This window comes from Vidua chalybeata, chromosome 13, assembly GCF_026979565.1.
Source record: "Vidua chalybeata isolate OUT-0048 chromosome 13, bVidCha1 merged haplotype, whole genome shotgun sequence".
Classification (NCBI taxonomy): domain Eukaryota; kingdom Metazoa; phylum Chordata; class Aves; order Passeriformes; family Viduidae; genus Vidua; species Vidua chalybeata.
Window position 1 is genome coordinate 8,815,966 of NC_071542.1, and position 10,968 is coordinate 8,826,933.

At 52.1% G+C, this 10,968-nt stretch overlaps 1 protein-coding gene across 1 annotated transcript; it reads left to right on the plus strand.

Moving 5' to 3' along the window:
* Positions 1-557: 557 nt before the first annotated feature.
* On the plus strand, positions 558-3,757 carry BCL2L10 (BCL2 like 10). Its single transcript, XM_053955241.1, has 2 exons — positions 558-1,044; positions 2,609-3,757. The coding sequence occupies exons 1-2, from the start codon at positions 643-645 to the stop codon at positions 2,738-2,740; spliced, it is 534 nt and encodes a 177-aa protein (XP_053811216.1). The 5' UTR covers positions 558-642; the 3' UTR covers positions 2,741-3,757.
* The last annotated feature ends 7,211 nt before the right edge of the window (positions 3,758-10,968 follow it).

The following is a 10,968-nucleotide window of genomic DNA, read 5'->3' on the forward strand; positions in this document are numbered from 1 at the left end:
GCACACAGGGTGTGCCCTGTGCCGGGCGTGACACCGGCCTTGAGGCGGTGTTCAGGGGAGCCTCGAGGGGCTGGGAAGCAGCTGGCGGTGCTCGGCGCTCCCCGGGTGCACAGGAGGTGTCCCGCCGGGCAGCTCCTGTGCTCTGCAAATGACACCCTTGGCGAGCGTCTTTCTCAGCTCCTTTACCTAACACCAGCAGTGTGAAGGGCCCGACCTTTACACCATGAAGGTCCTAATCCTATATTTTGCCTATATGCTCATCAAAAAGCAAAGGCTACTGCATTTGCTGGGTAAAAAACTCACCCCATGACCCTGGAAAAAACTGTATCTCCTTTGATGAAAAGAATACAGGTTCGGGCGGGCCACTAATGTGGAACAAAAAACCCAAAAGGCATTAAAACGAGTATTTGAGAGCCAGCACCCGATAACTCCCTCGGCTGCCCGGCGAGGCCCGCAGCAATCTGCCGCAGATGTCTTTCCAGGGATGCGGGCGGTCCCCTTCCGATGGGAACGTCCCGTTTGGCCCCGCCCCGGAGGAGGGGGAGCGGCCGGGCCGGGCCGGGCCGGGCCGGGCGGAGGGGCCGCCCCGCCTCTTAGTCGGCGGCAGCTGCTGCTGCGGGGCCGCCGCCGTGGGCAGCCGCCATGCCGCGCTCGCTGAAGGAGGAGACGGCGCTGCTGCTGGAGGATTACTTCCAGCACCGCAGCGGCAGCGCCGCGCTGGCCCCCAGCCCCACGGCGGCCACGCTGCGGCGGGCGGCGGCCGAGCTGGAGCGGCAGGAGCGGCCCTTCTTCCGCTCCTGCGCGCCGCTGGCGCGGGCCGAGCCGCGGGAGGCGGCCGCGCTGCTGGGCAGGGTGGCGGCGCAGCTGGAGGCCGACGGCGGCCTCAACTGGGGCCGGCTGCTGGCGCTCGTGGTGTTCGCCGGCACGCTGGCGGCCGCGCTGGCCGAGCGGGGCTGCAGCGACGGGCCGCGCTGCCTGGCCGCTCACCTGGCCGCGTACCTGGCCGAGGAGCGCGGCGAGTGGCTGGAGGCGCACGGCGGATGGGTGAGCGGGGACGGGGCGGCGGGGAGCGGCCTGGGGCGGGTGCCGGGACCCTCGTCCCGTCCCCGGTTAGCGGGGCAGGACAGCCCCCGGCTCCGTGCAGCGGCTCTTCCCGGGTGCAGACGTGCCTGTGTTACTGCCGGCGATGGGCGTGCACCCGTTCGCTGCTGGCCATCGCGACACGCGGTGTGTCCCCGGGGCTGCTGGCCATCGCGACACGCGGTGTGTCCCCGTTCGCTGCTGGCCATCGCGACACGCCGTGGGTGTGCGCTGGGCCATTGGGGTGCCTGCTGGGGCCCAGTTTGCGGCGGCGTAGCCAGATCCCTCCGGGTGCCCGCGCATGGTCCCGTTGGGATGCAGCCTCCTGATACCGCACGAGTGATGCTGCTGGGTGAGGGAGCGAGGTTTGCCTTCCCCTCGGGTCCACAGACGAAATCCTGTGGATTTCGGCGAGCCGGCTGGCACAGGTCCTCTCCCAGGTGTGAGCACAAACCTGGGCCTGTTCTTAAGTACACCTGCGGTTCTTGTTCCTGTCCGTCCCGAAGCCGGTCAGGTCAGGCCTGGGGAGGAAGGTGTGGGCATTTTGCCCCGAGAGATGCACACTTGGAGGTACAGCTTTTAAGGCATTGGTGCAGCTCTGCCTGCGTTTCTGAACAAAATGTCAGCTATCCCACAAAACTGCTCGTTTCCTATTTCCAGTCCTAGTGGAATACTTTATGTCAGTACAAATAAGCACTAAAAATAGGACGGAGGGGAAGTAGCCACTGGTTTCGTTGACTTTTCCAGAGACCAAAATGAACTTGGTTTTCCAGTGGTCACTGGCCCATCTGGCCGCTCAGAACAGTGTGGTGGTTGGCTGCAGCATACACTGTCACTTGGCAAAATCGGCAAAATCATATTGCCTGTTCGCACAAATCAAAGTGTAAAGAACAAAGTTCCGGAAGAAATTAAGAGTATACTTGTTTACATAGACATCTGCGGAGCAGAGTTCAAACATGACCATCTGGAGTTGTATTGCTGCCACTTCTGATTATCACAATGATCTGGGAGAGCAGCTGCCAGCTTTGCTCTGTCATAGGTCAGCTCTGAGCAGTGTCCACCCGGCCCTTCCAAGAGAGTGTGTAATCAGTCCCACATCCACCGAGATGGGACTGGCTTTGGCCTCCTGTCTTAAAAGTGGAAATTTCCATATCCTTTATGGAAGCTTTAGGTGCTTTCTGAAACTTAAAGTAGGAGGAACAGTGCTGGCAACTTCCATGAGAAACTTGCCTAAAAGGGCAAAAATATGTAATGGCACACTGAGCATCTCAATAGGAAGTGTCCAGTTGTCTCGAGCTAAGTATGCAAGCACTTGTAGTACTCCTTTCTGTTGCCTTGTGCAAAGGCTCTCACAAAATGTTTTTGCCTGTGCCCAAGGCAGTGGGTTGAGACTTCCATGATTGGAATAAAGTCTTCTGCAGCTGACAGAGGCTGAGCGGGGAGGATGAAACTGCGCTCAAAGGCTTGTTAAAGAAATCCACTTAACTGCAAGCTGAGCAACTCTGTGTCCTTTCTGTTGCTGTTGCAGGATGGCTTCTGTCACTTCTTTGGCAGACACGGCTCCGAGGCGGCCGAGCAGAGCAGCACCATTGGCAATGCCATCATGGCAGCGGCGGCGGGCATCGGCATGGCAGGATTGGCTTTTCTCTTGGTGCGGTAGGCCACGAACGGATCTTGCCGAGGGAAAGTACTCTCAAAACTGACAATGTACCAGATTTCACTTTATTTTCTATAGAACAGACCCTCTAAGAAGAAGTCTATATTTTTAAACTGGCTCAGAAAACTGCCTCACCAAATCCTTGGCTATAAACTGCTTCACTCACTACCCAGTAACAGCACAAACAAATGTGTACTAGAGCACTATTTGTGCACGTTCAAAACCTGTTGTCTCCAAACATCCTCTGGACTTTCTTTTTTGAAGGTGTAACTGAAACTTTAGCATGGTTCATGTACTGTAACTTCTGAGTGCTTGATGTTATGCTAGGAAAACATTATGGTGGGCTTGCTACTAAACCCTCTGTTCAAGACGTCTTATTTACATGGAGGAAAGTTTGGAACCCGCATTCATTAATGCTGTAAAGTGGGCGAACATTGACTGTGATCTAACGTGGTGCACAGCACTTGTAATCAAAAGGCAACTCATTTGTTGATTTAGGGCAGTTGGTGCCTGTGATGCTAGAAGCATTAGGGCTTAATGTAACATAAGGCTGAATTCATTACACTACAAGAAGGTAAGTATTGATACAGGACAGTAATGGCTGCAGTACTGGTTCCTACTGAAAGGAAAAGAATTTAAATATTAAACCTTAATTGGTATATTGAAATCCAGTGAAGGCTGGAATTTCTCTGGATTTCCCTTACAAAATGAGAATTTCCATATATCTTAATATATTTTTGAAGTATTTATCACTGTATAATACTTGTAGCCATGACATCTTTATTTTTGTTTAAAACTTAATGCTGGTTCTTGTCACTGTAGTGCGTATCAAGCGTTGTCTTGTTTTAGTAATATTTCACTCTGTTTTCAAAATGCTGTGTATTTCTTTCAGTGGTTGTACAAATTGCCTTTTGTTTCTGGTAGCTTTTGAATAATGTTACTGGGTTACTCACAATGTGTACAATTTTACTATGGTGACTTCAAAGGTGAATAAATGTTAAGTATTTTTATTTTAAAAAACCTTTCTGATTATTAGATCCGCTGGGTGCTGGTGCTCAGACAGTGAGTGTTTTGGTGGTTACCTGGATGCATCAGTTTATAGTGCTGGTGCTTTGACCTGAGATAAGGACTTGTGGAGCACCAGAGCAGTTTGATACCAGTCTCCAATGCAGTCCTGCGGTCCAAACTAGAGCTAACACAGCCTGAGTGGAAAATCCTGTCCAAGAGGTCCATCTTCACCATCATGATTGGAAACAACCTGGTGGTTTTGTAGGCCATAGCTTTCCAAAGTGTACTAACATAGGTGGGTGCAATTAGGCTCCTGTGAGAGCTGCTCCTGCTTGTAGAGAGTGACAGAGCTCTTGTTTCTTCTCTGCCAAGACTTGCTGCTGCCTCTCTCACATGTGCATGCTTTTTTACTGAAACTGGAGTTTCTGGTACTTGTTATAATGACAACTGTGCAATGTGTTGGTGGAGTTCAACCTGCTTGGATTAGTCCTGCTGAGCAGCTGTACTCTTTGAGGGTGTTGGGCTTTACTCTTTTAAAGGCTGGTCTCATGCCCCTGTCTCCAAGCTGGGGGCTCTGATGCCTGTTAAATCTGCAAGTCCAGCGGGCAGCCAACTTCCTCTTGGGAAAGCTCAGCCTGGCAGCCAGGTCAGCATCACTGTGGCTGGCAGTGGCCACCCTGCTTCTCCTTCTGCTGGCCACTGGGCCCTGAGGCAGGCGTGCAGCGGCCACAGCCCTGCGCTGGACAGAGCAGCGTTGTGCTGGCCGGCCACAGATGTGGGGAGAAGGACAAAAAGGGGCATTCAGGGATGGTAAGTCCCACGGAGGCAGGAAGGAGCTGGTGGTCCTCCCCCTCACGCTGCTGGCTCTGAATAAACGTCTGCTTGTTCTCCAACTTCCAGTTCTCTAAACTCCAGCTTGCCTCCTCTCAGCAAAGGGATTAAGAGTCCATGGTGCAGGACTGTGCTCAGTTCCTCTCTCAAGTTCCTGCAGGGATGATGCCTGTGTGTGGCATCTGAGTGCTCTGGGTATCTGCCTGCAGTCATCCAGGAGGCTGCAGTGCCCAAAACTTTGTCCACAGTGGGAGTGAGCTGGTGGGTCCTGGGAACTGAAAGTAGTTTCTAAAACGTGGGATGCTTGAGGGATGTATGATGAAAGGCATGGGGAACAACAGGGCAAGAAATGCTCTAAACAGAGGTCAAATGTCTCTCCTGTGCCAAACAGAACAAAGATAAAATATCTGTATCTTGATTTTCAGTGTAATCTGATCTGGCAGGCTCCACAAAAACAATAGCAGAGAGGATATTTATGCTGGCTTTTACAGTGTGCTCTGGAAAAGTAAAAAAAAAAAACCAACAAACCCAGCCTGGAAATGCCCTTTAACAGTCACATCAGCTTTTGGTGTAAATCTGACCCTTTCCAAAGTGCAGCTTGAAGATCATTTACCAGTCTTTCTTGGCCTGGGAGAAGCTGGGAGTGGGCTTTCTAAGAGCCAGGAAAGCTGCGAGGCTGAGTCAGAAGGCTGCAGCGCAGCTCTGCAGTGAGTGGCAATACTGCCTGGAGCCAGGCTGCTCTGGTCTCTGCTGGGAGCCTGTGCTCAGTCCCCTGAGAGCAGGGGGCACAGCCCAGGCTGCTGGAACCTGGCACAGGGGGGTAACTGCCCATCCTAGCCAGAGCCATGCTCACTGAGCTGCTCTCTGCTGACATGGAATGTAGGATTGAGGAGGAGGACTTAAATCACTGGAGCCCTATTGCCTTCAGGGCAGTTCAGACTAACTTACATTTGCATGACTTCTGATTTAAAAAAAAAATAATTTCAGTTTCAGCATGACAGTTTGTCTTAATGAAGTAATGTATTTCTCAAATGAAAACTGCTGCTCATCTGCTACAGAAAAGAGAAGCAAGATGCTGCTGTTTCTTCCTTTAAAGGCAGAGAGGGAGTAGGTGGTGTTTCAGTACAAGGCTGTGTCTAATCCTCAGGGCAGCTTTTGGCTGTTGTACTTCCTGGGCCTGTGGTGGATGCAGCAGGCTCATCCTATCTGGAGATTTGCAACTGCTGCAGGTTCTGCTGGGCCCCAGCGTGCCTCTGCCTGCAGAATCCTGGCTTGCTTCAAGGCACCGAGTGCTGGCAGGACCTTGCATTTGAGGGAAAAGGAGTGAAGGTGCTGGCTGGGCTCTTCCATCACCTGGCTGCTCATGCCAGTTTTGAGTCTTTCCTGCTCTGCTGTGTGTGAAGACCTGTGGAGGGCTGGGGGATGGGGAAGGCAGTGTTCCCACTTCGTAGTGGTGCTCACAGGAGCTGTCAGTGTTACCTGCTGGTGCTGCACCTGCCCCCTACCCAGCTCTGTTCTGAAGGGGCACACATTGTAACCACGGGCCAAGGTTGCAGTGCTGTTGCAGCAGCCCAGCTGCTCATTAAAGGAAAAAGCAATTTACTCATCAGTCTTAAGAGCACTGAACTGGCCAGTGGGTTTCTTTTTGACTTGGAAAAAATGAGGCGCTGTTAGAGCTCAAAAAACATGAGTTGCAGGATGGTGTTATATGGCAGGTGGTGAACTGCTTTGCTGTGGTATGCAAAAAATCTGGTCTGGCACGTCTCACTGGAGAAATTGGTGCTGGTGCTGTGTCCTTTTCTGCCCATGCAAACTGCAGGGTGGTACCCAAGCCTGGGTAGGACAGGAGAGCCCTGTTACAAATGACTTAGCAATTGGACAACCAAAAAAAAACCCCAGAGAATCACTGGAAAGAAAAAAGGCCAAGTGGCACAGCATTTATTCACATAATTTCGCTTCTTGTGCTCATTCTGTTTAGATAATGAAAGCAAACTTCTAGGTTTCACTTCTGTTTCTCCGACTGCTTTCCATACCAGACTCGAACTGCTTTGTCCTTGCCAGGACAAAATGCTTTGTGGAGAGAGCAGCCATAGGTGGGAAATCTTGCTTTCAGGTTTAAAAGGTATCAGTGTAATTCCTTCTTAAATGCTGCCATTATTAGGAACAGTTTTAAATGTTATCTTCAAATTGTTAACAATTATCCTGACACTAACTGGAGTTTTTAAATGAGAACAGAGTTAAAAATAAAAACATAAAATCCTGATTTACTTGAAGTCAAATGCAGGAAGCCTAAAAATCAACTCTCTGCTGAACTAATGAGATCGTTTTGTTGGATTTTTTTCTCTGCCTGGGCTTGGTCTATTTGTTTAATTCAAATGAGAGGTGGAAGAGAGGACCTGGCTTTCTTTGTCAAAGTCTCTTTTCAAACAGGCTGTGTCTTTCTGCCCAGCCTGTGGTAAGTTTCTAGCACTACAGCCTGGAACTGGTACTTGCCCATTGGCAATCTCATGGTTTCTGGATGTTCACCCAAGCTGGTGTGTGTTGCACATTTCTTTCAGTTAAGAATTAAACCTGCTAAAATGAGTGCTTAAATTCAGCTGGGGCCACACTGGCCATGGAGATGAGTGAAACTGTGGAGGTCTGTAGTAAGAGACTGCAGTGCAGGGCATTGAAAAGCCTGTGTGCAGACAGCCACTGTAGACCCTGCAGAAAGTTAGTGTTTTCTGCATTTAATCCCTTTAATGATTCTGACCTGTCACTACAGTTCACTTGAGGAAGTTCTTGTGTTTGACCCAACCTGCTCTTTTGTTTGTCTCTGAACAGCTCAGCACATGGTGAGTAACAGCAGGAACCCCACACCCTGCTTACAGCATCTGGTACTGTCTTTTTTTGTTATCAAATGTGGCTTATATACTTAAGAAGCAGTGTGGGGAAGGGTGGCCTGGTTCACTCTAAGCACAGGGGAGATTTCTGTGCTGCATTGCACTTGGGGGGCCTGGACGTGGCAGCTGGAGCTCTGCTCTGGGCAGCCTGCTCCAAAGCCAGGAGTTCTTGCTGGCACTTTTAATTTACAATGCATAATAGTAAAAGGGCAAAACCACTTGACTTCATCAAAGGCTGGGGAGAGAGCACTGTTTGTAGTGTGCTACCTAATGGCTGGTTGGCTTCTTCCTTGTAGCTATTATTGTCTTCAGGAGAATCCCAGGCTGTTGTAATTAAATTTTGAAACATTAATTATGAAGCTTTACGATGAGCTCATTGGGAACTCCTAAAACACAGGCAGAGCCATGTGGCTCAGGTGAGGAGTTGGTGCAGGGCAGACAGTGGTTACTCCTCTCTCTCTGGGAATTGCCAGCAAAAGCTCTCTCATCACCCAACCTGCTGGCACACAGGCTGGACCCTGCTGCTCCTCTGGCTGGACATGGCTGCTTTGTGCCCCTGCCAGCCTGGGGCTTTCCCCAACTCTCCTTCAACAGAGGATGTGCTCCCAGAGCTCCCAGCAGCCTGCCTGCTGCAAGCACGGCCCTGCTGGGATGCACGCAGTGCTGTGCTGGCCTGGCAGCATGGGCATGGCTGCCTCTTGGTGCCAAGCACGAGCCCATGAAGGAGTGGCCATACAGGTGCTGCGCTGGGTGGGTGGTGGTTAGATGAGTCTCTGATGATTCTGATGCATGAGCAAGAACAAATTCCACCAGTCATGAGTGAAACAACCTTGTAAAACGGTGGTGGCGTGATCAGTGGCAGCTGGGAGCTGATGGTGCTTGACAGGCAAGGCAAATGTTTGTTTCCTGATATCCAGCAGAGATTTAAATGTGGAACCTAATTATACTGGGAGCCTACAAGTGATGAGGTTCCCTGAGCATTTCATACCCGAGCTGGATTGCTGGTGTTTCCAGGTGCCAGTGCTGCTGAGGAGGGGCTGCATTTCTGCCTGGGCTGTGCTGGATCCTCACACAGCCCCCTGCAAAGCAGCACCACTGGGCTGTGACAGACTGTGACAGTGTTCCTGTCACAGGGGTCTGGGGCTGTTGCACAGCCACTGCCTGCTCTGGAAGCCTTGGCCTGCAGTCAGACAGTCAGTAAGTGGTTTCTATCCCAACTCCACAGAAACCCCTGAGCTTTCTGGCTCTGAATAGTCTAAAATGTGCAAGGTTTTAATATTTTCTCCTTTTTTTTTTTTTCTTTTCCTTTCCCCCAAACACCTACGTGCCCTGAAGGACAGAGACCTGCAGTGCCTGACTGGCAGTCCCAGCCTGAGCACCCCTCCTGCCAGGGCTGCTGCACAGCACAGGTCACTCACGGCTGTGGCAGGAAGAACCTGCCATCCTTAAGTGTTCTCACTGCCAGTCCTGTAGGCAGCTCTCTGCCACAGCAGCATCACCCTTCACCTCATCTAGAAAAAGGAAAAAGAATTACTCATAAACTCTTTTGAAAAAAGGCACAAAACAGCACAAATCTTGCCTGTGTCTGTTTTTAAATAAAAGAAAAATCATCTGGGGTCTTGTGTATTATCCTTGATGTTCAGAGCAGAACACCTGCCACTCTGAAACCCTTCCAGGTTTCCTGGTCACTTTTTCCAAGCAAAGTCCTGCTCCATGGGAGGAAAAGGTTAAGCGTGGGAGTGAGCAGGGTGGAAGATTATGTGAAACAGAAATCCCGGCGCTGTTTGTTCTGCCATCTGCTCCATGCTCGATCCAGGCTGTGGGTGGTTTCCAGAGTGCCCCTGCTCCCCTTCCTGCACGGCTGGCAAAGGGCTTTGAACTGTTGGAGCCACATGCCCGCTGTGCCCGGGGAGCTGCCCTTGGCAGGGCTCAGCTGGGTGCTGTGGGCTGCCAGCAGCTGTGGGCAGTACTGGTGGCCATGCTGGAGCTGCCGCCGAGAGCCCGCTCCAGCAGCAATGCAGAAAAGCCTGGACTTCAGTGCCTGTGGCACAAACTCAGTGAGTGCCAGGGGGGTCAGGGTTGGCACATCTGTGCCATCCCTGCAGGGAGCACTGGGCTAGGACAGCCACAGCTTCCCTGGCACTGTGCATGGTTCCATCATTGCAGCCATGCACCAGTGGTGCAGGACGCTTCCCGGTGAGCAGGGCAGCTCCTGCCCACGTGAGGTGCTGCCACCATCCCCACGGAGCAGCAGCAGGGCAGGCTGAGCCCTGCTCAGCTCTGTGCCACACACCATCTTGCTGTGATGAGATGTGCTGAAGTGTGGGAGGATGGAGGTGGCAGGTTTTTCCCTGATTCAGGGACAGCTGGTGAATGAAAGGTGAAATCATCTTGCCTCTTACCCCTAGAGCCCTTTTCTGCTTTGCCTCCTCCCCCAGCCCCCTTTTCCTGCTCTCCCCTGGTCCCCAGCCTGGCTGTGCCCGGGGCTGGGGGTTGTGCATTCCCTGTTCCACATCCCCCTCTGCCCCCTGCCCACCCTCCCCACAGTGTGCTCCCCACTTGGGAATGTGACCTTGCTCTCTAGATTATTTACAGACAAAATATTGCTGCAGGCCTGGGGAAGGGTTTTCTGTGTTGTTTTTCCTTTTTTTTTTTTTTTTTAAGTGACTGGATTCCACAAAAACTGAATTATTCCAAGGGCGTGGGGGGCCTGGTGGGAACGCTTTGCTCTGTTTGGGAACAGGCTGCCTGCAGCCATCTTCCCTGGCCAGCACAAGGATGCTAGAGGCTCTTAGTTTCCCCAGCTATACGGAACAATCTGTTTCTGGTTTTCTTGGAAAAACCCACCCCTTGCTCGGGGCAGGCTGCCAGGACGGGACACGAGCATTAACAGGGCTGTGGCACACATGTAACCAGGACCTGGGCTGCCTCCCAGCGTGTGTGTGAGCAGGTGCAGAGAGCTGCCTGTGGGTTCGTGCACATTCAGGGGTGCTTTAGGTGGCTCCCCTCCCCACACCCCTGGAGCTCTCCACTTCCCCTCACTTGGGAGCTCCTGGGTCTCCTGCTGCGCTTGCAACACACACTTGGTTTGCTGAGGACCTCAGACAGTGCTGTCACATCCGATCGGAAGCTGTGGTGGGCTGATTTCTCCTTTTTTTGCTTTTACTGGCAGCACCAGCAGCTGCCCTTTTCCTACTGCTGACAGTTCTTCTGTCTAGCTGAACTTCTGAAAGCCTCATGGTGGTGGTTTCCCATTGAGCAGAGCCCTCGCGCCTTTGACCTTGCACGGCTGTGGCCGTGTCCCCTTCACGTGGCTGCTGGAGGCCACTGCACACAGCAAGTTGTTATGTTCCAGCAGCATTGGGTGTTTGGGAAGGGGCTGACGTGGGGACCCTGGCTGGCTCAGGCTTCCTTACAAGGTCAGCATAAGCCTTCAGGTGCCCACAGCCTGGGAGTTGTCCCGAGTAAGGCTGTGTGCTCAGCTTTTACTTGGGAGTAAGCACTGTCAGC

What these genes read in the sequence shown, in the direction of transcription:
- BCL2L10 (XM_053955241.1), top strand. Translation starts at nt 643, where the DNA reads ATGCCGCGCTCGCTGAAGGAGGAGACGGCGCTGCTGCTGGAGGATTAC. An exon ending in TGGAGGCGCACGGCGGATGG is followed by an intron (nt 1,045 to 2,608) that starts GTGAGCGGGGAC and finishes TTGCTGTTGCAG; the next exon opens with GATGGCTTCTGTCACTTCTT.